Consider the following 27,989-nt stretch of genomic DNA (forward strand, 5'->3'; position numbering starts at 1 on the left):
ATAGAGTGATATATTCTAGAATACTTTTTCCCTCTAGAATACTTTTGAGATCAGGGAAAAAATTATCACTTGCCTCCTGAAATTTAGTGTTATGATTTCAGCCATTATTTTATGATCCCTACAAATTTAAGAAGGTATTAGTAGCTCTTTAAAACTGAGGTACAGAGTGCTTCTTACTATGGTAAAAGGACATATGGATGTTTAGAGCCAACCACTTATGGGAAAATGATGACCTAAGCTAAATGGGAACTGGAGTTTTCTATGCCTGGGAAAGGCATCAAGCTGAAGCCTGAAGGGAACCAGAGGGTTATTCATTAGACAGGTGGGTCCTGAGTAAGCAGGTTCCGTCACTGTGACTGCATTAGCAGTCAGACAGGCTACACACTGTTGAGATTAGACCAATGTCCTATGAATATTTGCTAAACTAATTTAAAATTATTAGAACTAAATAAGCAAATATTGTATTCAATTGAATTTAATTTTGACGTGTACTTCTAGTTTATGAGAACTTTTGTGAGGCTTGGCTTCTCAGACCATTAATCTCCACAGGAGTTCTCTAAAATGGCTTCTATGCTTCTAGTCCTATCGGCTACCTTTGCTTAGGAAGAAAAATACACAATGCGTTTTTAAATAGACTTTAGGAAAATGTAGGCTTTATTTGAGAGGAAATCTTCATTTAGATATTTAACCTGTTAAATATCTTGATAAATTCTCTAGAAAAAGTATGCATTACTTCAAAATAAATGTTCTCATTCTCAAACTTAGCTCTATTGACATTTTCCTACTCAAATGTTTCAACATTTCAATTTCTTAAGAATTTTGATCTTTGAACTTTTCAGTCACCTAAAAATAATTTCTAACAGACAACTCTCTCTAAGGCTAAGGAAAAGATTAGTAATTAGTATCCTTAATAAGTATATGGCATCTATTATTGCAACAGTTTTAGAAGGTGCTACAGTACATAATAAAACATACACACACATATACACACACAGGGAAAGAGAGAGAGAGAGATAGAGAGAGAGAGAGAGAGAGAGAGAGAGAGAGAGAGATCCTCTATATAGAAGTAATTTACTGCTGTCTACTTACAAGTGCTAAGAAGACATATGTGGTCTCGTTTATACAAAACTGTAGCCTTCAGAACTATTTTCATTTAGTTTACACCATTTTATTTTGAATAAAAATGGAGTATTATATATAGCTTTTTTTAAAAAATGGCTTTCAAATCATGAGAATGAAAAAAATATGTTAAGCACAACGTTAAACTTTTTATGTGATACGGGGGACTACACACTTCAAATTAAGAAATCTATTTCTAGACTCAGTTTTGCCTGTAACCAACAACACAGCTTCTTGCAAGTAAATTATTATTCTTAAGCTGTGAAGAAAGTAATTTATATTCACTGATGCTAATCTTAGCTTTCTAAGAATCTACCACAATTTGAGTATTCTCAAATACTGTTTTAACAGTCCAATTAAATTCCTCTCATTTTTCACCTGGAGTTAGACCTTCAGCTTTTGTCTCAATTTGACCTTAAGAAGAGGCCAAATAAGTAGCATTCTCGAGATATACTTCAGATGAAGAACTGGGGAAAGATTCTTTTCTAAGATGGAATGATGTTGGGCAGGCTGGGAAGCACCGAGCACCTAGGTATGCAGGAGAGCTGGTTATTCTCAAGTCCTGAGCACTGGCAAAGATTTATGTATGCTTCTAGGGAGTATAGGTTGCAACAGGGCTTGCAGGAGGCTCTAGCAGAGCCTGTCAGATAATCACACCCTGCACCTTTTCAAATTCCTATTCTCCCAGTCGACACCAAACAAGTCTCCAGTTCCGGGTTTCCAACCAATCACATGAAGCCACAACAGAGGGATTTGCCAGTCTGTTTCAAAGATCCAGAGATTCACACGACCCCCAACACCTGTCGGCTTCACACCCTTCTCGATGTGGGAGAAAACATTAGGTGTACTCTAAGTCCCTTAGGATTCTGGTGCCCCAAGCAGGTCCTCAACGTCCACAAGCCCGAAACGAACTCCAGGGGCCTCGGCGGTGACCTCCCACGTATCTCTCCCCCAAAACGAATTCTCCTATTTGCAGGTTCCAAGCCCCGACTGTGGTTTCGCAGGCCTCGTGGATCGCAGAATTAAGAAACCAAAAGAACGGCGAAAGTGAAGGTAGTGCCCGGGGGTGCACCCCTCGCCGGCGGAGGAGAGTCGAGGCAAGCAGGGGCTGCACCGTTCCCCCTCGCGGAGGGCGGGAGGCGGTCAGGGACACAGTCGGAGGGTTTGTCATCCCCACACACACTCACCAGGAGCAGCAAGGAGCATCTGAGGTCTGGTAAAGACAGGAAGACGGCAGGATTCATGGTAACGATGGGGTCGACGGCGGGGTCAGGAGGTGGTGGCTAGGACTGGACCGGGCTAGAAAAGGGCTGGGCTCCGGGGCCGGCGGCAGCGGCACCTCGTCCTCTCGACCCGGAGCTCCAGCGGCGAACACCCGGGACAACTTCCAGAGAGGCCTCTCAGCCCTCACTTCCGGGTCCTGCCCATCTCGAAGCACGTTGGGAAATGTAGTCCATATTGCTCTCACTGACCTTGTCATCGGAAAGCTGGGACTCTCTTTCCCAGTAAGCCCTGTGCCCAGGAAGGCCAAGCCATCTGTGCGCGGGGCTCTTCGGGATTGGAAGGGGCCTCGTACCTCTGTGCCTCGGGGATGGGAACTACAATTCCCAGAGGGCTGTGCGTTCGGGAGTCTCCGGCTGCTTCTGCAGAGCTCCTGGGCTCTTGGGTCCTGGGGTCTGTTCCTGTGGGCGCAGTGGCCTGACTTGGCGGGAGGGGCGGCCCCGTGAGGGTTGTGCCTCCTGGGGCGGCCCCGCGACGCCAGTCTTGGAGGCAGGGGTGAGTAGGAAGCGGTCCAGCACTGGCGGCTCGGGTAGGATGGAGAGCACCGCCCCGGGCCGCTGCTTCGTTTTTTGGCTCGCCTGATCTGAGGTGTGGCCTGAGCCTCCATCCCTGGCCTCCAAGCTGCTGCCTCTTCTTTCTGCGCTACTTCCTCCGTTATATAAGGAGAATCACCACTGGGACTTCAGTCAAATGACTTATCCAGGGTTGTGTCAGAGGGTCCGTGAAAGGAAAAGGGATGAGAAAGCATGTTGTAAACTGGAAAGCACAGTGCCTAAGTGACCGTTACCACTTCTTACAGTACAATTACAAATTAACCAAGTAGGAAAGGATTTAACTTGATGTCTGGTAGCTTTCCAGAATCTTCTGTGAACATCCAGGTAGATCCGAGTGCCTGGAAAGTTAGCCACATCATCACTACCTAGGAAGCATTCTGTATTTGTGGTTCTCCCTACTTCAGTTCTTTGCTTCAGCCTTCCTGCTGCCTGAGGTGGCCTTACCCTTTTTCTTTCTAGCTTGGCATCTCAAATGTCACCATTTCTGACATTTGAATCCCCTGACATCTGTCACAGTCACCAGTTCTTTCGTCCTAACCAGAATTGCTTTTTCTGTGTGTGAGCTCAGCACCACTACGTTTGCATAGTAATAATTAGAGCATTTATTGCACAAACTTATTTTATAATTATTTAATGATGATGACACATTTTAAAGCACTAACAAAGTGGCTTTGATTTCTTTCTATAAAAAGTTATTTATTGGGGTAGGGACAAAAAGGAAATTAGCATTTCCTAAAAGAGGGAGAGGAGAAACAAAGAGGAAGAAGAAGAAGGGAGGAGAAGGTAGAGGAGGTGGAGGAGGAGGAAGAAGAAGAAGAAGAGGAAGAAGAAGGAGGAGGAGGAAAGAAAGAAGGAATGAAGAAGCAGCAAAAGAAGGAAAAGGAGGAGGAAGAGGAAGTAGAAGAGGAAGAAGAAGGAAGAAGAAGAAGGAATGAAGAAGCAGCAAAAGAAGGAAAAGGAGGAGGAAGAGAAGGAGGAAGAAGAAGAAGAAGAAGAAAAAGAAGAAGAAGAAGAAGAAGAAGAAGAAGAAGAAGAAGAAGAAGAAGAAGAAGAAGAAGTAGTTGTTGATGACACTGATGAAGAAGCAACAGCAGCACCTAGAGAAATGGCTTTCCCAGGGAGAAAAAATTAAAGTGTAGTAGAGCTAAGACTTAAATCCACTACTTCCTAATGCAGTGGTCTTATCAATGCAACATTCATCACATTCTCTGAACCCAAGTTTCGTTAAAATAAGAAATTGATAAACAGTAGGATTGGTTATGGTGGTATATGCTTGTACTCCCAGCACTTGAGAAGCTGAGGTGGAAGTTTAAGGCCAGCGTGGGCCACATAATAAGTTCGCAGGCAACCTATACTTTAAATTTTGAGACCATATCTTTAAAAAAAGAAACAGAGAAAAGAAAGGAAAGAAAAAAAGAACAGAACTCATTACTCCCAGAAGCTAAACTTTGATCTGATTTACCCTTTGGACTTGAGGCTCATCCTATGACATTTCATTCAATAAACTTTCACTTAGCACCAGCTGAATACCTATTACTGTGCTAACTACTAAAATTATGGTTTAGCAATATAATTATTAAAGATATAGAAATAACTATTTTAACAGTTTTCAAAGTACCAAATACGTTTTTTTTTTTTGTTGTTGTTGTTGTTGTTTTTTTTTTTGTGGTCTGGCATGCCTAAAACTCTGTTCACGTTGGATCCACAATGATATTTTAGAATTATGAACAGTACCTAGAATAGTTGGCACTCTACTTGTTAAATGAAGAAACATAGTTAACTTTTTTAAAAAATTATTATTATTATTTATTTTATGTATGTGAATACACTGTAGCTGTCTTCAGACACACCAGAAGTGGTTGCTGGGAATTGAACTCAGGACCTCTGGAAGAGCAATCAGTGCTCTTAACTGCTGAGCCATCTTTTCAGCCCCATAGTTAACCTTTTTTATTTTTCATATTTACTAAGTTATAAAGACATACTGTGATCATTACTACAACTGGACCAGGAACTCAAATGTAGTCTCCTACTTTTACCTCAATCATTGTTTTGTAGTCTCTCAAGTGACTTTGATACGATCTTACATGGCACTCTTTGTTCTAACATGACAGACATGCTCAGACGAAACAGAAGTGTCACCCAACACTGTCTTCTATATTTTTGGCCAGCATGTTAACTCACATTGTAAGCAAATTAAATGAAAAGCTAACCTTTACCATAATTTACTATTTTCTAAATTAGAACAACAATTCAGTAATTCTTGTCAGTTGCAAAAGAACCAGATCAGAAACATATGCAAGCATGTTTGAGTCTTTACAATGTCAGATTTTAGTAAATGACAGTAAATTCACAAAGTATAATGATTCCAATGGTCAGCTTTTGCTAGCTAATCCCACCTGCTTTGGTAGTCTGGCCAGGGCATCTGCTGGTTTTCTCTTTTATTCTGATCTGAATTACTATTATTAACTCTCATATCAAAATGGCACACAGTAAATATGCATATATGTGGTTTATAGAATGAATACAACGTAAAGAAGCTATGACCGTGCAAGAAGTTTCAGAAGTGGGCTGATCAAAAATTCAAGCATATTCTGTCTTGATAAGTCACAACCCTAAAACAGTTTTAGAGCAAACTGTTGGCTGTTCAAATCAGACCACAAGAGAGTCAGGACAGAGGGCAAAGATATAGTCAGTGACAGAAACAAGAGGACAGAACCAGATTAGAACACAAACAGTGGCTTCAGGTCCAGACAGGCTATCAGGTGGATGGACAGATAGCAGTGAAGTAGGCCAAGTCAACAGCAGGGGACCCAGCTGACCCTCAAGGAGAGCTGAGACTATGCCATTCAGTCCTTGATACACACATACCCTAGAACTCAGAAGATAGTTTGGTGGGGGCCATTGCCCCTGCATTGCTAAGTGTCTTCCACTCCATGGTAAGGAAGTTACAACCCATCTTTGGTCTGACACGTCCAATAAATCCTTGGGGCTGGCTTCCTTGGTGATTCTAATATGTGAATATCCTTCCATGGGATCTCAGTATACCTTGAGAAGTTTATAGGATGTCGCCCTCTCTGTTCTCAGGAGTAAGTCATTTATCGGTCTGTGCTTCATGGGTGGTTGCTGGTCAGGAGTTAGTGTTTACTTCCATCCAGGAGCACAGTCATCATCTACCCTCAAAACAGTTCAAAAGCAGCTACTAAAGTGGAGTGTCTCAGGACAAGGCACAGGCCGAAACCCTCTATTTTATACAATGTGGAGTCTAAGAAGGATACTGTCTAACCTCAACAAGTATTGTATGGGATCACATTACCTTAGGATGTATTAATCTTAGAAGTCAGTGTGACTTTTAAACTCTGCATAATGGAAATGACTTCTTTTCTCCTTCCTTGAGAAAGATCTCTAAAGAACCCAATATTCTAACCTGTAGTTAAGCAAGTTAACAAAAACCATCTAATTTGCCATGTCAGCAGTTGTTGAAGTAGGAGTGAGTTTTTAAGTCCTATGTAAATATCTATAATAAATCATATTTGGCACTCATAATACAGGTTTTAGAAGTATTTTCTGCTTGTATTCACTGCACTGTCTTAATTTCTGTTTCAGGTCACTAGGGTTGGGGAGAAAACTATGAACAACATATCAGAGGACGTGCTCTCTACTGGGTCCTCATTAGCATCTCAGGTTCATGCCGCTGCAGTTAATGGAGATAAAGGTGCCCTTCAGAGACTCATTGTTGGTAAGCAGTCCCCTGTAAACTTAGATGCTGTATGTGGTTGGGGAGATGGTTTCTCTGGTAAAGTTGTCTGCCTCACAAGCATGAGAGCCTAGCTGAGATCCCTAGCACCAATGCAGAAGCCAGTGTAGTACATCTGTAACGCCAATTCTCATGTGAGGCAGACAGGAGGGTCTTTATACCTCATGACTGGTCAGCCTGGCTGAATTGATGAGGTCCAGGGTCAGTGCCTGAGGCATAGCTCAGCAAATAAAGGTACCTACCACCAAGCCTGAGGACTTGAGTTGGATTCCTGAAACCCACCTGGAGGAAGGAGACAAACAACTCCCGCAAGTTGTCCTCTGACTGCCACACGGGCACTATACCTCATGCATGAGCGCGCACACACACAACTCAGAGATACACTCAAAGACAAATGAATATGTAAATGTAATTTTTTTCCTTAATATCATTTTTATTATTATTTTCTTTTTTTTAATTTGATATATTCTTTATTTACATTTCAAATAATTTCCCCTTTTCTGGGTCGCCACTCCCCGCAAGTCCCATAAGCCCTCTTCCCTCCCCCTGTTCCTCCATCTACTCCTTCCCACTTCCCTGTTCTGGTATTCCCCTATACTGTTGCATTGAGTCTTTCCAGAACCAGGGGCCACTCCTCCGTTCTTTTTGGACATCATTTAATATGTGGATTATTTCTTGGGTATTCCAAGTTTCTAGGCTAATATCCACTTATCAGTGAGTGCATAACATGATTGATCTTTTGAGACTGGGTTACCTCACTTAGTATGATGTTCTCCAGCTCCATCCATTTGTCTATGAATTTCATGAATTCATTGTTTCTAATGGCTGAATAGTACTCCATTGTGTAAATATACCACATTTTTTGTATCCATTCCTCCATTGAGGGACACCTGGGTTCTTTCCAGCTTCTGGCTACTACAAATAGGGCTGCTATGAACATAGTGGAGCATGTGTCCTTATTACATGCTGGGGAATCCTCTGGGTATATGCCCAGGAGTGGTATAGCAGGGTCCTTCGGAAGTGCCATGCCCAGTTTTCTGAGGAACCTCCAGACTGATTTCCAAAGTGGTTGCACCATCTTACAATCCCACCAGCAGTAGAGGAATGTTCCTCTTTCTCCACATCCTCACCAGCACCTGCTGTCTTCTGAGTTCTTGACCTTAGCCATTCTGACTGGTGTGAGGTGAAATCTCAGAGTTGTTTTGATTTGCATTTCCCTAATGATTAATGATGTTGAACATTTCTTAAGGTGTTTCTCAGCCACCCGAAGTTCTTCATGTGAAAATTCTTTGTTTAGCTCGGTACCCCACTTTTTAATGGGGTTATTTGGTTCTCTGGGTTCTACCTTCTTGAGTTCTTTGTATATATTACATATTAGACCTCTGTCAGATTTAGGGTTGGTGAAGATCCTTTTCCAATCTGTTGGTTGATGTTTTGTCCTTTTGACAGTGTCCTTTGCCTTACAGAAACTTTGTAGTTTTATGAGGTCCCATTTGTCAAATCTTGATCTTAGAGCATAGCTATTGGTGTTCTATTCAGGAACTTTTCCCCTGTGCCCATGTCCTCAAGGTTCTTCCCCAGTTTCTTTTCTATTAGTTTCAGTGTGTCAGGTTTTATGTGGAGGTCCTTGATCCATTTGGAGCTTAGTACAAGGAGATAAGAATGGATTAATTTACATTCTTCTGCATGCTGACCTCCAATTGAACTAGCACCATTTGTTGAAAAGGCTATCTTTTTTCCACTGGATGTTTTCAGCTCCTTTGTCGAAGATCAAGTGACCATAGGTGTGTAGGTTCATTTCTGAGACTTCAATCCTATTCCATTGATCCGCTTACCTGACATTGTACCAATAGCATGCAGTTTTTAATCACTATTGCTCTGTAGTAAAGTTTAAGGTCTGGGATACTGAATCCCGCTGAAGTTCTTTTACTGTTGAGAATAGTTTTAGCTATCCTGTTTTTTTTTTTTTTTTTTTTTTTTTGTTATTCCAGATGAATTTGAGCATTGCTCTTTCTAGCTCTATGAAGAACTGGATTGGGATTTTGATGGGGATTGCATTGAATCCGTAGATTGCCTTTGGCAAGATGGCCATTTTAACTATATTAATTCTGCCAATCCATGAGCATGGAAGATTTTTCCATTTTCTGAGTTCTTCAATGTCCTTCTTCAGAGATCTGAAGTTCTTGTCATATAGGTCTTTCACTTGTTTGGTTAGAGTCACCCCAAGAGAGGCAGATTGTCTGCCAGCCCGCCTGGCGCAGGGCCTGTGTCCTGCCCAGAGATCTGCAGAAGGAGAGAAGCCCCGCGGCCATATTTGCTGCCTGCAGGGACAGAAAAGGGTCACTAGGTACTGTATCACCCTGAGCGTTAGATTTCTGGTGGTGCAAACCACCAGGGGTCTGCCTGCACTCAGGAACTGAGCACATAGGCGGTTCATCTGCAAGCCAGTCCATCATGGGACCTGTTTCCTATGTGAGAATCAACAGAGGGAGTGACCCCCACCACACCATCTTCGCTCCATAATAGAGCAGACAGAGAACACCTGGTTGACCTTGACAACCTAAGTATAACAATGTTTGAGGCAAAACTGAGAAGGGCTCCAAAGGCACAAAAGAAGAAGGCAGCATATCAGTAATCTGTGCCAAAGGAAACCTAGTCATCCAGTGTTGCAGAGATAACCTTAAAGATCCACAGTAGGTTGAAGCACCAGCCAGTGACAATAAGACCATCTAAGACCTGGGAGAACTAGATGGCTAAAGGCAAACGTAGGAACGTTACTAACAGAAACCAAGACATTATGGCAGCATCTGAACCCAATTCTCCAACAATAGCAAGTCCTGAATACCCCAACACACCAGAAAAACAAGATTTGGATTTAAAATCACTGGTCATGATGCTGGTACAGGAACACATGAAGGACATACTTAAAGAAATTCAGGAGAAAATGGATCAAAAATTAGAAGCCCTTACAAGGGAAACACAAAAATCATTGAAAGAAATTCAGGAGAATACAAAAGCCAATAAGGAGGAAATGCAAAAATCACTTAAAGAAATACAGGAGAACTTTGATCAACAGGCAGAAGTCATGAAAGAGGAAACACAAAAATTTCTCAAAGAATTAAAGGAAAACACAAATAAGCAAATGGCGGAACTGAGCAAAAACTTCCAGGATCTAAAAACAGAAGTAGAAACAACTAAGAAAGCACAAAGGGAGACAACTTTGGAGATAGAAAACCTTGGGAAGAAATCAGGGACCATAGACGCAAATATCAACACCAGAATACAAGAGATAGAAGGAAGAATCTCAGATGCTGAAGATACCACAGAAACCATGGACTCAACAGTTAAAGAAAATGCAAAATGCAAAAAGCCTGTAACCCAAAATATCCAGGAAATCCAGGACACAATGAGAAAGCCAAATCTAAGGATTATAGGCATTGATGAGAGTGAAGATTTACAACTTAAAGGGCCAGCAAATATCTTCAACAAAATTATGGAAGAAAACTTCCCTAACCTAAAGAGAGGGATGCCCATGAATATGCAAGAAGCCTACAGAACTTCAAACAGACTGGACCAGAACAGAAATACCTCCCATCACATAATAATCAAAACCCCAAATGTACTAGACAAATACCAACAACAGAATACAAGAGATAGAAGAAAGAATCTCAGATGCCGAAGATACCATAGAAACCATGGACTCAACAGTTAAAAAAATGCAAAATGCAAAAAGCTTGTAACCCAAAACATCCAGGAAATCCAGGACAAAATGAGAAAGCCAAATCTAAGGATTATAGGCATTGATGAGAGTGAAGATTTACAACTTAAATGGCCAGCAAATATCTTCAACAAAATTATGGAAGAAAACTTCCCTAACCTAAAGAGAGAGATGCCCATGAATATACAAGAAGCCTACAGAACTCCAAACAGACTGGACCAGAACAGAAATATCTCCTGTCACATAATAATCAAAACCCCAAATGTACTAAACAAAGAAAGAATACTTAGGGCAGTAAGAGAAAAAGGGCAAGTAACATATAAAGGAAGACTTATCAGAATTACACCAGATTTCTCACCAGAGACCATAAAAGCTAGAAGATCCTGGGCGGAGCTCATGCAGACTCTAAGAGAACACAAATGCCAGCCGAGACTACTATTCCCAGCGAAACTCTCAATTACTATAGATGGAGAAATCAAGATATTCCATGACAAAACCAAATTTACACAATATCTTTCTACAAACCCAGCCCTACAAAGGATAATAGGGGGAAAACACCATTACAACAAGGGAAACTATACCCTGGAAAAAGCAGGATATTAAGCTTCTTTCATCAAACCCAAAGAAGATAACCATACATGTATAAAATTAAAATCAAAAATGATAGGAAGCATTAACCACTACTCCTTAATATATAACATCAGTGGACTCAATTCCCCAATAAAAAGACATAGACTAACAAACTGGTTACGTAAACAGGACCCTACATTTTGCTGCATACAGGAAACACACCTCTGTCAAAGACAAAAACTATCTTAGAGTAAAAGGCTGGAAGACAATTCTACAAGTAAATGGTCCCAGGAAACAAGCCGGAGATGCCATTCTAATTTCAGATAACATTGACTTTCAACCTAATGTCATCAAAAGAGACATGGAAGGTCACTACTTGCTGGTCAAAGGAAAAATCCAACAAGAAGAACTCTCAATCCTGAACATCTATGCCCCAAATACAAGGGCGCCCTCATTCATAAAAGAAACTTTACTAAAGTCAAAGTACACATTGCACCTAACACAATAATTGTGGGTGACTTCAACACTCCTCTCTCACCAATGGACCGATCAGAAAAACAGAAACTAAACAGGGAGACAGTGAAACTAATTGAAGCTTTGAACCAATTGGAGTTAACAGATATATATATAGAACTTTTTGTCCCAAAGCAAAAGAATATACCTTTTTCTCAGCACCTCATGGTACCTTCTCCAAAATCGGTCATATAGTTGATCACAAGACAGACCTCAACAAATATAAGAAGATTGAAATAATCCCATGCCTCCTATCAGATCATTATGGAGTAAAAGTGGTCTTTAATAACAGTAAAAACAACAGAAAGTCCACATACATATGGAAACTAAACAATACTCTACTCAATGATACCTTGGTCAAGGAAGAAATAAAGAAAAAAAATCAAAGTTTGTTAGAATTTAATGAAAATGAAGGCACAACATACACAAATCTATGGGACACAAAGCAGTGCTAAGAGGAAAACTCATAGCTTTGAGTGCCTCCAAAAAGAAATTTGAGAGAGCATACACTAGAAGATTGATGGAACAACTGAAAGCCCTGGAACAAGAAGAAGCTAATTCACCCAGGAGGAGAAGAAGACAGGAAATCATCAAACTCAGGGCTGAAATCAATCAAGTAGAAACCAAGAGAACCATACAAAGAATCAACAAAACCAAAAGCTGGTTCTTTGAAAAAATCAACAAGATAGATAAACCCTTAGCCAGACTAACCAAAGGGCACAGAGAAAGTATCCAAATTAACAAAATTAGAAATGAAAAGGGAGATAGTACAACAGAAACTGAGGAAATTCAAAAAATCATCAGCTCCTACTATAAAAACCTGTACTCAACACAACTGGAGAATCTGGAGGAAATGGACATTTTCTTAGACAGATACCAACTACCAAAATTAAACCAGGATCAAATAGACCATCTAAACAAACCCATAACCCCTAAAGAAATAGAAGGGGTCATAGATAGGCTTCCGACCAAAAAAAAGCACAGGACCAGATGGTTTCAGTGCAGAATTCTATCAGACCTTCAAGGAAGACTTAACACCAATACTCTTTAAACTTTTCCACCAAATAGAAACAGAAGGAACACTACCCAACTCCTTCTTTGAAGCCACTACTACGCTGATACCAAAACAACACAAAGATCCAACTAAGAAAGAGAATTTCAGGCCAATTTCCCTTATGAATATCGATGCAAAAATACTAAATAAAATTCTTGCCCACCAAATCCAAGAACACATCAACACGATCATCCACCATGATCAAGTAGGCTTCATCCCAGGGATGCAGGGATGGTTCAATATAAGGAAATCCATAAATGCTATCCACTACATAAACAAACTCAAAGGAAAAAACCACATGATCATTTCATTAGATGCTGAAAAAGCATTTGACAAAATTCAGCATCCTTTCATGCTAAAAGTCTTGGAAAGGACAGGAATTCAAGGCCCATATCTAAACATAGTAAAAGCAATATACAGCAAACCGGTAGCCAGCATCAAACTAAATGGAGAGAAACTTGAAGCAATCCCACTAAAATCAGGGACTAGACAAGGCTGCCCCCTCTCTCTATATCTTTTCAATATAGTTCTTGAAGTCCTAGCTAAAGCAATTAGACAACAGAAGGAAGTCAAAGGGATACAAATTGGAAAGGAAGAAGTCAAACTATCACTATTTGCAGATGATATGATAGTATACTTAAGTGACCCTAAAAACTACTAGAGAACTCCTACAGCTGATAAACAACTTCAGCAAAGTGGCTGGCTACAAAATCAATGCAAGCAAATCAGTAGCCTTTATATATTCAAAGGATAAGTAGACTGAGAAAGAAATTAGGGAAATGACTCCCTTCACAATATCTACAAACAGCATAAGTCATAGCCTGAAAATGTATAATATAATTTATGATCCCTGCTTCATAAATCGCTCTACATGCAACTGCCTCATACCTCAGTCCTCTCTCTGTTGTGTATGCTTGGCTCCATCCTTGTCTGCTGAGACCTCAGCTCCCTACTTCTCCTCCTTCTTTTCTCAAGTAACACTGTGTGGTCCCTACAGAAAGGGGGACATTAGATTGGAACGCCCTCGTCATTTGTAGAATGATATCTACAAATCCCCCTATATTTGTACCTATCCTCTTCTTTTTTCCTGAAAAAAACAGAAAATATTCAGCTTACTGTCAAAGGCCAGTTATTCCTGCCAAGTTTTGTATTCTGTCCATTTCTTCTTCCCAGGGAAGTCTATACTTCGCTAAACTTTTGATCACATCTTCAACCTCAATTTTTTTTCCATTCTTCTATTAGAATTTTCCCCAATAACATTTAAATGTGTGTTTGTTGTTGCTAGTAGTTTGTCCTTTGATCTGCCTGTACATATTGCTGTATCTCTCAGCTTTCCCGCACAGCTATACTGATGCACAGCTAAACTGACACAGTCAAACATCAAATCTTGCTCATCATAATAGTAAAAGGTACCTGGGATAGATAGGAATCTCTGCTTCACTCAGAATCAACTAGAGATGCTCCAGAGTGTGGTTCTGCAGAACTCAGCATTTCCGTGCTTTGCTTGGTGCTTAGAAGGTAGACCCTGTCTTTGCAGTAGAAGCCTTAATCTCTGAGAGAGTGAGTACAAATAAAGTAATTTATGAAGGAGGTAGACTAAAATTAAGGATGGAGAACCACTCTTTTCCAGGGTAGTGTGATGACTCATTAAAAACTGGAATACACAGTTCTAGACAAGCAAAATAAGATGTAACCTCCACCAAAGTTAAAGAACAGCACATTGTTAGTACCCCAGAAGTCACTTTAATATTTTGCTGGTGTTTGTTTAAGACACCTTTTCATTTTGCCCAGGCTGACTCCAAACAGGAGGTTACTCCAAACTCCCATTGTAGCTGAGGATGACTTCGATCCTGATCCTCTACCTCCTACAGGCTGAGATGTCAGGCCTGCCCCTGCAGTACCTCCTTTTGCTCATTCTTTTCTTCTCTTCTGGTTTTGAGAGTCAAGTCCAGGCTTTGGCACATGTAAATACATGTTATATCCCCCACATCCTTCTTGACATTATAATAATCATACTGTTGTTTTGCCCTTTTTGAATTTTTACTGAATTTTCAGCTCTGCTTGAGCTGAAAAATCAAATGTCTGTATGCTTACAGTCTTTCCTGGCTTATAAACTCTTTCATCTCTGTCATTACGCTTGAAGTACCATTGAGAAAAACCCTCATACTTCTTTGCCCCTCTAGCCTCTCCTTGCACAACTTGTTTCCTAGGAAACTTGCTTTCATTCAGTTTCCATCCTGCCCAGCCCTTCTCCATCTCAAGGCTTTTACCTGCTGTTGTCTGTCTGCCTAACTCTCAATCACCTCCATACTCCGTACCCTAAAGCTTCTTCTTCAAAGAGAACTGCTCCAACAACCTGATCTCAGTTCAGTCTCCGCATTGCATCCTTTCCTGGCACTCCATAGGCTTCCATCAGAAGTGTATATATAAATGACTCTTTTTTCCCCCCAAAACAGGGTTTCTCTGTGTAGCCTTGGCTGTCCTGGAACTCGCTGTGTAGTCTAGGCTGGCCTCTATATAAATGACTGTTTTAAAGTCTTTATCTTCCACATAATCTAGTGAATTCTGCAAGAGTAGACTGAATATTTAATTTCTTCCCATACCAAGCACAGTATTTGATACATAGTAGGCATATGAGAAATACTTGTTGAAGAAATGAGTAAATATTATAACTGTTATTTAATTATCTTTTCTTCCCAGTAGTCTATGACTACCTTAAGGGCCAAGACTAAAATTGAATCGAGTTGAATTAAATTGAATTGAGAGACAGATTGAGACAAAATTCCCTAAGGTGGAAAAATTTTGAATCACAGTACCTCAAGAAAAAAAAAAGAACCATATAAAATGACTTCTTCATTATTTTAATGAAAAATAAAATAGTCAAAGGAAAACAAAATGTGTGACTATGTTAGTTCATTCATATAAATTAACGAATCGTATTATGTAAAATTTGAAACTTTCATATAATTTAATATACCTGAAAGAAAATCCTTAAAATCTAAAAGACATACCATGTAACAAGTACAGAGTTAATAAAGCTATCCTTGCTTGATCCCTATGTTTTCTTTCACAGGGGCCAAGGAACCCCAGCTCCCTGTTATCTGAGGGACACTGCTAGTCTTTCCACACTATGCCATGGTGTTTGCTGTGCATGCAGCTGCACCTTTATCCTGTGGCATTTCCCCCACTCGTGTGTGTTCATGCTAAAGGATCTGTTCTGTTCCATCTTAAATTCAGTCTATTTTAAGCATCTTTTTACATACCACATGTTTGATGATCACTACATATGTGCTATTTCTCTTTCCTAAACTAGTGTCATAGTACTATGATAAATTATTTTTCTTGGATCTTTGTTCACCAGCTGCTCAGTGACTTCATTCACTTTAGCATTTTCTGTTTTCCCATCTCTGTTTCCATGGAGAAGTATGCCAGGATGCATTTGACTCCATGGAAACGGATGACTGTCTCTTTCTACTTATACAACTAATTAAATCGAACCCTTTCTGAGCTGCCCATTGTCCTGGAGGAGACTGAAGAGGCCTTCTCTGAATGAAACAGCTTTTTAGTAGCAGTCCTTACTATCGCACCTCACACAGTGCTGGCGTGGATGCTCTAGCGGCCTCCACTTCCCAGCTCACCCGCTGACCCTTCTCTCTGGCTCAGCTGCAGCTTTTACTACATTGTCCACCTTCTGAGCAAGCATAGTTTCTCAGAATCATTTCCCCACATAGCATCTCTGAAGCAGTTAGATACGGAGTGAGCCCTGTAAGTGTCAGAGTCCAGGCAGTATTTCAAGTATTTCTTCCTTTAACTCAACCTTTACCTTAAATTAATATAAAATATTAAGTCCAATATCTTATAAAATAAAAAATGGTTATAGCATAAAATATTTAATGATTTATATTTTATAAATGGGATTATTAAAGCACAGTTGGCCCTCTGCCAACAGATTCAACAAATTGAAGATGAGAGATATTTGGGGGAAAAATTTGTCTATACTGGACAATATACAGACATTTTTGTCTTTTTTCTCTGGGCAGTATTCTAAAATGTCTCTGGAACATTTACATTGTATTAGTTATTATAAGTAATCTAGAGACAATGTAAGAAGTATGGAAGAATACTATGTCAGTACAATGTACTTATAAAGGGTTTGAGCATCTACAGATATTAGTAACTAGAGAGCCCAGACCCATTCTCCCCTGGACACCAAAGGAAGACTATGTACGTGATTATACTTCCTAGTATTAGTAATAAGATTAGCTAGCCTTCATAGTCATGGTTTATGTGTCAATCACTGTGTGATATGTTTTATAACTCATTAGCAGATTTAATCATACATTCAAAGAGTTTTGGCAACTCCTATTAGTTATTTCATAGGTGAAAAAATCGAGAGGTTAAATTGTTTGTCCTATATGTAGTAAAGCTAAGAGTGCAGCCAGGAAGTTTCAGTCTAGAATCCATACTTCAAACTAAACCTATGGAATGTCACTGTACGGGTATATGGCTCTGCACACACATGTACTTCCACATTTAAACATAGAGAATAAGGAGGAAAGAACACTCTAGCCGTGAACCTTTGCTGATGAAATGAATGGGTATCTAGACTGAATTTGTCTTCGCACTATGTTTGGGGGAGGGTGGGAGGTGAACAAGCCTGTGTGCATGGACCATAGGTTCTTTTGGCAGTGTTGTAAAGATTATAGACCTATCCTCAGGAAAAAAAAATAGATCTGAAATAAAATCTACAGGATTCAAAAGGAAAGCCAATAGATTACCATATAGTTATTATATATTTTAATAGTACATCACAACAATAGCATAACTTTTGGAACATATTCAACAGCAAAATCCAAGGGACAGGTCTCCCAGGTGTGGTAATTCTAAAGTAGTCATGGGTGCAAGAGATCTTTTAAGATGTTTGTAATGATTATAATGGAAAAAAATACTTAGAATCATGTTAATACCCTCACCGACAGCAAATGCCTTTCCCGGACTGTGACATTATGAAGAGTGGGGGAAGTAAGGGAAGGCAGATGAAATAAGACAGCAGTGATGTCACGTGAAGGTGACATGCTAGAACAAGCAGCAGCATATCATTGGGGATTGTTTCTTTTGCAGGCCAGTGTTGTGATACAGCAGTTGTGCATTGGCACAGCTGTCACTGCTAGTGATGGCATTCTTCTCAATTAGAACTGGAGCTCAGGTTTCCTCATAGACCGGCCCATTAGCCACTCAGATTCTGTTACTTCAACTAGCCTAGCAATGTCTCAGTAAGATGGAGTGACTTCCTGACACAGGTCCACTCAGCCTCTGCTCAGATGCTGCAGAATGCCAGCCCTAGCTAAACAAGCCCCAGTTGGTCATGGAAGAGAAGCCATCCCCACTGCTGCCAGAATAAGGCACACTAGCTAGCTGCTTCTATGTTAGCTGCCCCTGAGAATGGGCAGTCTCTCTCAAGTCCCAATTCCATAACAACATGTCAGTTACTTAAAATTCCCAAGCACCAAATGCTTTGTCCCAAAATATTGTTATTGTGTGGATTTGATCAATGTTGGTTAATGTTTTAATTGAAGAAAATAGAAAGAGATTAAGGTAAGTAGATAAAGCCCTCTCTCGGGTACTTTGTTTGGGCCCCAAACCCCTGAATCTCATAGTATTCTCATTACTCAGAAACGAGCTGCCAGTGGTGGTGGCTCACGCCTTTAATCCCAGCACTTGGGAGGCAGAAGCAGGCAGATTTCTGAGTTCGAGGCCAGCCTTTAATCCCAGCACTTGGGAAGCAGAGGCAGGCAGATTTCTGAGTTTGAGGCCAGCCTTTAATCCCAGCACTTGGGAGGCAGGCAGGCAGATTTCTGAGTTCGAGGCCAGCCTGGTCTACAGAGTGAGTTCCAGGACAGCCAGGGTTACACAGAGAAACCCTGTCTCAAAAAACCAATCAATCAATAAATAAATAGAAACTAACCGGAAATTCATTATGTGTGCCCCACCCTATCCCATCCCCAAGTGACCCAAGGCAGGACCCACAATATGTTTTTTTTCAGTAGTGAATAAGGTATGTATACTTTCAATTTCCTCAAATAGACAACTTTTTGCCTCAAAGGCACAACATATTGAATGGTGTTGGCATAACCCAGTTAAGGCTTCCCTTTGGGGAAATATAACCTCTAGTTAAACAGAATCAAAGTCTGTCAGGGATTGAAGTCAACTGTGAGGTTTTTTTCTGTATCACAGGAGACAAAGGAGGAGGCAGCTCTGGGCCTAAAGAGTTCTTCCCTAAGTAGTAGAGCAATGTGTTAGCTCCATGGTGCTGCCTTCACTTTGACTCTGAGGAGCCTAATCAATTAGGATTATGCCAGGGTGTGGTGATCCCTTGATTAACTTTATTTATTCTTTATTTTTTCAAGTGGAAATCTGAAAAGTTTATTCTGATCATTAATCAGCCCGTTTAATTAAGCACAGTTATATCCCATCATCATTGCTGTAATTATTGATTAAGCTTTCCACTATTAATTAAAAGTCATTTCTAAATATTTTTCTTTTTTTAAATTGGATATTTTATTTACATTTCAAATGTACTTTATTTATTCTTGTGACAACAGTTTCTGGTTAGGTTTGCTTTCTTGACCCTCCAAGGAGAAATCACACTTTAAGAGAATTATATTATAAACATTGTCATCTGAATACTTCTGTCTTTATGGAACCCTAGCAAGTATCAACACCTATAGAGTACCTCTTCCTCATGAAAGACAACTCAAAACTAGCCTTGCTATTCTTCATAAGTATTACCCTGCTGTCCAGGGCTCTCACTAATGAAATAATCTTGCATACTGTCTTAGTCAGGGTTTCTATTCCTGCACAAACATCATGACCAAGAAGCAAGTTGGGGAGGAAAGGGTTTATTGAGCTTACACTTCCATGTTGCAGTTCATCACTAAAGGAATTCAGGACTGGAACTCAAGCAGGTCAGGAAGCAGGAGCTGATGCAGAGGCCATGGAGGGATGTTTCTTACTGGCTTGCTTTCCTTTGCTTGCTCAGCCTGCTCTCTTATAGAACCCAAGAGCACCAGCCCAAAGGTAGTACCACCCACAAGGGGCCCTCCCCACTTGATCACTAATTGAGAAAATGCCCCACAACTGGAGCTCATGGAGGCACTTCCCCAACTGAAGCTCCTTTCTCTGTGATAACTCTAGCCTGTGTCAAGTTGACACACAAAACTAGCCAGTATACATATTTACACTACATTTTAAGTCTGTAGTGAGTCTTGGCTTAAATGAGACTTTACCTATTAATGAAGTATAGTTCTGTGGAGTCTGGATTCAGTATTGAACATCCTCATGGAGAAAATAACTTGTATTGCTGGACCACTAACATGGCTTTTTCATAGATACTTCTGTTGTCAGACATGTTAACTCAAATGTAAAACTTGCTTCCCTCTTCAAAACCAACATTATAAAAAAGACAACATTCCTCCTATAGGAAATATATATATAGCCTGGCTGTATTTGAATATTTGTATTTCAGACAGTGACCTCTTGGTTACTAATATACATGAAAACCATAAATTATCTGAGAAGTTGTTTTACTCTCTGAGTCCCAGTTCATCCAGGATAAGAATGTGTGCTTAAATATTTTTAAACACAAACACAAGAGTGGAGGGGAAAAGCTCTTGAACCTCATTCCTAAGCAAAGAACTACAGTTAGCTAAGGAAGGCTGAGGGGGAGACAGTTCTCCCAGGGAACACCACACCACTTGGTTAGCCAGTCAAAGAATAGCACTGAAACCATGCACATATGAATAACATTCTATGGACTGTGCAGGTTGTATTTATATTTTTAGGAAACATACAACACTCACACGCACACACATGCACATGCACACACACGTACACAATTAAAGAAAAAGGCTGTGAATTTGAAAGAAAGCAAGAGTTGGGGTACATGGGAAGGTTTGAAGAGAAGAAAGGAAAGGAGAAAATGATATATTATAATCTCAAAAAGTATATTTAAAAATATCCATCCTAGTAGCTTAAATTCAGGGACAGAACAACCTTGGCAGAAGCACCGTGTGCTCTCTTTATCTAGCCTCGCTGTTTCCTCCAATAAAATGTTTCATTTGCTCAGTGCCCCTCCCATCAGCAGAATTCAGGCCAAGTCACCACAAGCAGCTGCCTTCCCTCATACACAGTGTATGTGCAGTTTCTCTCAGCCAGGATAGACATGCCTGGTCAGGATCATAACCTTGGCAAAAGCAGCAAAAATTCTCACTGAAGAAGTGCATGGAAGCAGCTATGGCTTTTTTATTTTTGTTGCTTTTAAGTTTAATGGCATATCGTATAGTGAGCTTCCCCCTTTATATACGATTATTTTAGTTTTTGATAAATACAAGTATGTAATCCCAACCACACATAATACTATTGAAAATAAAGAGCAGTTCTGCCATGCCTTCGAGGCCCCACGTGGCCTCTCCTAGTGCATCCCTCCCCACATTCCAGCCTTTGGTTTTCTGACCCTCCAATTTCCCTTTATCCAAAATACCATGTAAGTGTATCGCTCAGAGTGACTTTCTGAAGCTGGTTCCTTTTACCTCACTGAAGCATCTGAGTTCCATCATGTGAGGGCCAGCCTTTGGCCTACTCCTTTTTCTTGCTGAGTCCTACATATAAGCATAATGTGCTTTGTTTGTTCACTGTCCAGAGAGTAATTGAGATGTTTCTACTCTTTACAGTTATAAATAAACTGCCATAAACATCCACCGGCAGGTTTTTGTGTGAACACTGGCTTTAGTGGTTTTCTTTCTCCTTGTGTAAATGCGGGGGATATTAGGCAAATGAGTATTTATTTGGAGAAGGGAATCTTCAGCCATGGCTGTGTTGCACCAGTTGCATTCCCTGCAGCATTGTCTGAGCACAGCAGTTCTCTCTCCTCCTGGGCATGTGCTGTTGTTGTTCGTTAGTCTGGGTTTGTTTACATCCTAGCTGTGCTAGTGGATATGCAGCGGTGCCACATCATGGGTCAGTTTGCATTCCTGTGGATTAATGATGCTGCAAACTTTTTCATATTCATATTGGGTAAAATGTCTAGTCACATGATCTGCACAGTTTTAATTCCATCATCTATCTTTTTGTTTATCTGTTGCAGGAGTTCTTTATTCTGGAAAAAAGATATAAACAGAATTGTGTTTTGAAAATATTTTCTCCAGTTCATTTATTAATCATTTTTCTAGTTTATGCTTGTATTTTTATTTTCTAACAATGTTTCTCAAACACAAGATTTTTAAAAATTAATCTAATTTGTTTATGGATTATTTTTAGATCATATCTAAGAAATCTTTAATAATGGTTTTTTTTTCTTCTAAGAGTTTTATATAGTTGTACATTTAAATCTGTGGTTCATTTGGAAGTAATTTTTCTCTTCTGTGCTACTTATGGGCTAAATATTTATGTCCCCCTAGAATCCATACATTGGAATCCTAACCTCTGGACATCAGGAAATAATTTAGGTTGGGGAGCGAACTCTCACAAATGAGACTGCTGTTGTTACAAAGGGGAACCCAGAGCAGCTGGGACAGGGACTGTCCCCAAGGCAGGTGCCTGTCTGCGGGAAATGTTCTTCTAGCTGAGCTGCCTTGTCTGGAGAAGTGCCTAGCCTTGCAGAGACTTGAAGTGCCAGGGAGGGAGGATACTTGGAGGGGCCCACCCACTCAGAGGAGGGGAGGATAGGGGAAGGATTGTGGGAGGGGTGACCTGGAGGGTGGCAGTGAGCAGGATATCAAGTGAATAAGTAAAAATTAAATTAAATTGAAAGTAAATAAAGGAGAACCCAGACAGCTTTCTAGCTTTCTCCCTACTATGTGAAAATATAAAAGTCAGGATGCCACCCAGAAGGGAGCTCTCCCCAGAGCCCAACCCTGCTGTTACCTTGATCTTACATTTCCATTCCCAGAATGATATAAAATAAGTTTCTGTGGTTTATGTCAATCAACCTATACTCTCCTGCTATACCAGCCTAACCTGGAATAAAGTATAGGTAGAAATACTGTGGTTATTTTTTGGTTTGCCTCTGAAAGACAGATTTTTCCAGCTCCGCATCTTCACTGCTCTGCAGTTTGCCTTTGCAGCTTTGTAAAATCCGATGAATCATATACATGCAGTCTATGTCTAATACTCACAGATCTGCTTATTGATCCAAAAGCTATATTGATCTATAGGCTGTTACCACACCATCTTCATTACTGTAGCTCTGTGTCTTTAATCTATACAATATAAAGTGCTCCAATTTTAGTCTTTCTCTCAAATTATTTTTCTCATTGCTGTAGATGGAACTCCATGTCTCACCTGGTAGGCAAGTATTCTCCTACTGAGAATACATCAGCAGTCCTTGTAATAAATTTCTATCTTTACCTTTTTGCCTTTCCATGATAAGTTTAAAAATACATTTATACAGAAAATTTCTTTGGAGAATTTTTATACATTATCGTAATACTACTTTATAGGAAAGAATAATTTTAAAGTTGATTTCTTTCACAGATAACATTCTGTGAGAGTTTTCTAATGCTGCCTAAGAAATTAACACAGATTCAGTTTAAACCAACAAATACTTTTATCACGCAGTTTCTATGGGTCAGAAATCTAAACTTTGCTTAGCTGAGCTGACAGACTGTCAGCAGGGGTGGCTTTCACCTGAGGCTCAGAATTCTCTTGAAGTACACACTGGCAGAATTTATTTTTGTGTGTTTTAACATTTGTGGCAGCTTGCTTCTCCAAGGCTAGCATCTGAGTGTCTCGGCTGCGTCAGACCTCCCTCCCTCCCTCTCCCCTCATCTTCTTATCGCACCCATCTCATCTCACTTCATTTCTGAATTATCTTAAAAAGCAGCCCAAGTAGTTGAAGGTATAGCTTGGTGGTAGCAGATTTGAAAAACATGCATCAAGCTCTGAATTTGATTCCCAGCACCATCATTGATCAGTCAATCAGTCAATAAAAAGCCATTCAAGTAAGTCTTTCATGATTAACTTCTTAAAGTTCAGTGATTACTTATATCTTCAAACCCCATCACATTTACCACAAAGCAGAAGATCATGATGGAAATGATCCCCTACCACACCCATGGACTCCCCTCCTTAAGAAGAGGGAATCATACAGGGCATGTATTCTGGGAAGTGGACATTCCAATTGCTATATTAGTTTTTGTTGCTGGGATGAAACACTTTGAGCAAAGGCAACTTAGGGCACAGTTTATTTTGGCTCATAGTTCCAGAGTTCTATTTCCATAATGAGAGAAGGCATGATGGCAGGAGAAGGCAGCTGAGAGATCACATCTCACACACAGACACACACACCACTGACATACTTCCTCTAGCAAAGCTCTTCATACTAAAAGTTCCATAATACTCCAAATAGTGCTAGCAACTGGGACCAAATGTTGAAATATATGAGCCTATGGGGGGTATTTTTCATTTAAACCAATACAGGTGCCATAACAGAATTTTGCCTCCTGTAAATACCATTGAAGATTTCTATACCTTTAATAGATTATATCTTCCATAGAATTTAACAATTTCTCTTAGATTAAATGTTTATGGCCATAAAATTATTTATAATATTACCTTGTTTTCAAACTAATTGTCTGTAGTCTGTACTGAAAATTTTTCTTTCATTCCTTATATTGGAAACCCTTCTATTATAATTTGTTTTTAGTGATGAGTTCACTTGCAGATTTATTTTATTTTCCAAGAGCTTTTTACTTCATTGATTTTTCTCTTATTTTTCTCATTTTAATTTCACTGATCTCAATTCGTACTCTTATCATGTGCCTCCTCGTCCTGGGTTAAATTTGCTCTTAGTATACTAAAGGAGAAACATAGTTCATCAGTCGGAAACAGGTCTTCTATTCTTATGTAAATGTTCAGTGCTGTGCATCTCCTCTGAAGCTTCTCTTATGTGTAGGGCAAGAAACCTGTATTGTTTTTATTTCTCATTTAATAATGTTTTAAATTTTCCTTTAGAAATTCTCTTTAATTCATGGGCCATCTTAATAATATGTTGTTCAGTTCACAAGTATTTGATGGTTTCCTGTTACAACTCTATTATTTATTATTTGCATAATTGTATTACTATCAGAAAACATACTTGGTAGGTTTTCAGTCCTTTAATTCTTTTACTCTGGGTCTATTTGGAAAATGTTCTATGGTATCTGGCTGTCACTCCATAATGTTCAATAAATATTTGTTGAACCATGCTGTGTTAGAATGACGGTTGCTTCTTTATCCTTACAGGTATTGATTTTAGAGATTGTTGTTATTTTTAAGAGCGGAATACTAGTTACTAAGCACAAATTTGAATCTTTCAGAGATGTCTAACTTACCAGTTTTGGTCTATAGTTCAAAGCTATGTTTTAATACACATACATTTAGCATTACTCTGTATTTTCATTGAATTGACCCTTTTATAGTTACAGAATGCCTCCATTTAGTCCACTCAGTTATTTTTGCGGTTGTCTACCTTATTAGATATTAACCTACATCAATTTTATTGATTAGTGTTAACATGTTAGGTCTTTGTTCTGATTTTACTTGTAGTTATATAGTGAATGGAATTTTCTTTTTTTTAGTTTTTTGGATTTGGTTTTTTTGAGACAGGGTTTCTCTGTGTAGCCCTGGCTGTCCTGGAACTCACTCTGTAGACCAGTCTGGCCTCAAACTCAGAAATCCACCTTCCTCTGCCTCCCAAGTGCTGGGATTACAGGCGTGCACCACCACGCCCAGCTCGATGAATAGTATTATGAGACATTTTTTGAACCTGCTTTTGCCTGGACATACTTCATTTCTCTTGGATATGTATTTTGAAGTGGAGTCATTGCATTAAGTTGTTACTCTGGGTTTAATATTTCCAAAATGGGATACCATTTTATGTTCCTTCTAATAGCACATGAAGATTTTAATTTTTCATATTCACATTAATATATGTTATATAATGTGTTTGTTATGATTATTATTCTAGTGTGTTTTTAAAAAAATTACCTCTACAGTACTGGTGAGAAGACTCAGTGAGTAATGGCATTTGCCACCAAGCCTGATGCTTGATCCTCAGAACCTGCATGGTGGAAAGACAGAAGACACCCACAAGTTGCGCTGACTTTCATGTGTGCCATGTCATTGCATTACATGTACATGTATGTGCTCATACAAACAAATATTTTTAAATCATTTTTATTATTATTTTTGATTATGTGCATGTGTACATGTGAATACAGTGTCCATGGAGGCCAGAGAGTTCTGGCCCCCTGAAGCTTGAGTTACAGGTTGCTGTGAGCCTCCCAGAGTGGGTTCTAGGAATCAAAAGTGGGTCCTCTGCAAGAGCAGTACTCACACTTTCCCACGGAGCCATCTCTGCAGCCTCACAAACCCCCAAATTTAATTTGCCTCTACATAAATAGATAACCATATCATATAGTACTGTAGATTTGTTTTTCAGTCATCAAAACATAACTCATAAAAGGAGAATAATATGCTGTATTCCCGGATACTGTTCGGTTGTATTTCTTCATTCCTGATATTCTAGGTTTTTTTAATCACCTCTTTTCTCTTTGAAGAACTTTCTACATTAATTTTATAAGGACTATCTGATGGCTTTAAATTCTGTTTTCTTCATTTGAACTTTGTTCATGAACGATTTAACTAGGAATTATGGATTGTTTTCTTGAAGAGTGCCCCTGTTTCCAGGCCTCCTTTGTTTCAAATGAGACACATTCTATCCTTTGAATGGCTGCTCCCCATGGTGAGTGTCGGGCCTCTTTGCTTCTTTTATAGCTTCTTTCTTTGTCTTCAGCTTCCATGTTTTATTTGATTGATTCAACATCGATTCTTTTGGGTTTATTTAATTTGATTATTTCTGAACTTCATTTAACTGTAGAACTTTGTCTTTCAACAAACTGGGACGATGTCTAGCCATTATTTCTTAAATTGTGCTTTTATTTTTATTTTATATTTTCTAAAATTTTGCATGTGCATATGTGTTTGTGTGTGCATGCAAAAGTTCATGTCATAGCACATGCAGGTAGAGGTCAGAAACAACCTTGGGTATTAGTCTTCACCCTCCACCTTGTTTGTGACGGGACGTGGCTATGCCCAGCTGTGTCCAGTGCTCCGTGTCCAGCGCTGTGTCCAGCGCTCTGTGTCCAGCGCTCTGTGATGGGATCTTCCATGGCTTCTCTTGTCTCTGCCTCCCGTCTTGCAGTAGGAACAGTAGGATTACAGGCTCATGCTACTGTGTTCAGCTTTTACTTGGGTCTTGTGGATTCAAACTCATGTCCTCATACTTGTGTGAAAACTGCTTCACCCTCCAAGCCAATTTCCCAGCTGGTCAACTGTTTTTAGTATTTTATTGTTTTTCTTACATCTTGAAACACTGATGATATATTACTGTTATTTTGTTATTGACCCCATAAATTTCAAAAACTGTTAAATCTTTTGTTTGTGTCTTTGCTGATTGTTATTCAAATTGAATAATGTCTGTTGGTCTGTCATCAAGTTTAGAGATTCGTTCCTGTATTATCTCCATTTTGCTCCTAAGCTATTTGATGAGGTTTTACTTTGCTTATTTAATTTGGTTATACATTTGTTTATTAGAACATTGTCATTTTATAAGCTGGCATGGTATTGCCCACCCGAAGTCTCTGCACTTGGGAGGCTAAAGCAGGAAGATGATGAGTTTGAGGTCACCATTGGCTACATAGTGAGATTCTGTCAAATTTATATTTGATATATATTATATAATTATATAATATTATATAATATATATTATGTATGTGTATCAATAAATATTTAAATTTTTTCCTTTGGCTTATATTTCTATTTCTGGTTCTTTCCAGAGACTAATTTCCACATTTGTGTTAAGAGTATTGATGATTGTTGGAGCACTTTTGAAGTAATTAATTTTAAATATGTCAGGATTATATTTCTGGATTATCACAGAATTATTCTTTTGTTGATATTTTCATAACGCAAGTTATCTAGTAATTTGGAACTATGTCTTTGACATTTTATGTATCATGAGACTGGATTCTCTGTATTTTATTTCAGAAGATTAACAACCTGTTTTCCTTTAGAAAAGCATTCTGTTTCAATTTTATGTTCATTTCAAATGTCAACTTGGTTTTCAGATCCCCTATAGATTCATCTGGTCTTTCTTACTTCTGGGCTGTCTGTTCCAGGTTAGAACCTGGGCAGGATTCCACCCATAGTTCAGTTTGTGGAGCTTTTGCTATCCTGATCTAGTCATTTCACAGGAGTTGGTCAGGTTGTCTATGATCCTAGTTTAAAGGACTGTCTTCTCCAGGCTCCTCCTATCCATATCCTCTCTTGGTCTGTAGGAAATGAAAAGAGAATACCTCTTGGCTATCCTTTGCTTACTTTAGGGTACAG

General features: G+C 39.4%; 2 protein-coding genes across 5 annotated transcripts in view; one reads left to right on the plus strand and one right to left on the minus strand.

Moving 5' to 3' along the window:
* Erp44 (endoplasmic reticulum protein 44) overlaps positions 1-2,532 on the minus strand; it is a 97,291-nt gene extending 94,759 nt beyond the window's left edge. The window contains exon 1 of the mRNA XM_052176479.1: positions 2,307-2,532. Coding sequence (XP_052032439.1) covers positions 2,307-2,363 — 57 coding nt within the window. The 5' untranslated portion in view covers positions 2,364-2,532. The remainder of the gene's footprint in view (positions 1-2,306) is intronic.
* Positions 2,533-2,610: 78 nt separating this feature from the next.
* Positions 2,611-27,989, plus strand: part of Invs (inversin) — a 155,395-nt gene continuing 130,016 nt past the window's right edge. Inside the window, exons 1-2 of one of the 4 annotated variants that reach the window (XM_052176475.1) lie at positions 2,611-2,895; positions 6,558-6,690. In XM_052176475.1, the coding sequence (XP_052032435.1) occupies positions 6,582-6,690 (109 nt within the window). In that variant the 5' untranslated portion in view covers positions 2,611-2,895; positions 6,558-6,581. The remainder of the gene's footprint in view (positions 2,896-6,557; positions 6,691-27,989) is intronic. The other 3 variants (XM_052176474.1, XM_052176473.1, XM_052176476.1) reach the window with 3 other exon arrangements.

The sequence above is a fragment of the Apodemus sylvaticus genome, chromosome 3, assembly GCF_947179515.1.
Source record: "Apodemus sylvaticus chromosome 3, mApoSyl1.1, whole genome shotgun sequence".
In the NCBI taxonomy this organism is placed as follows: Eukaryota; Metazoa; Chordata; class Mammalia; order Rodentia; family Muridae; genus Apodemus; species Apodemus sylvaticus.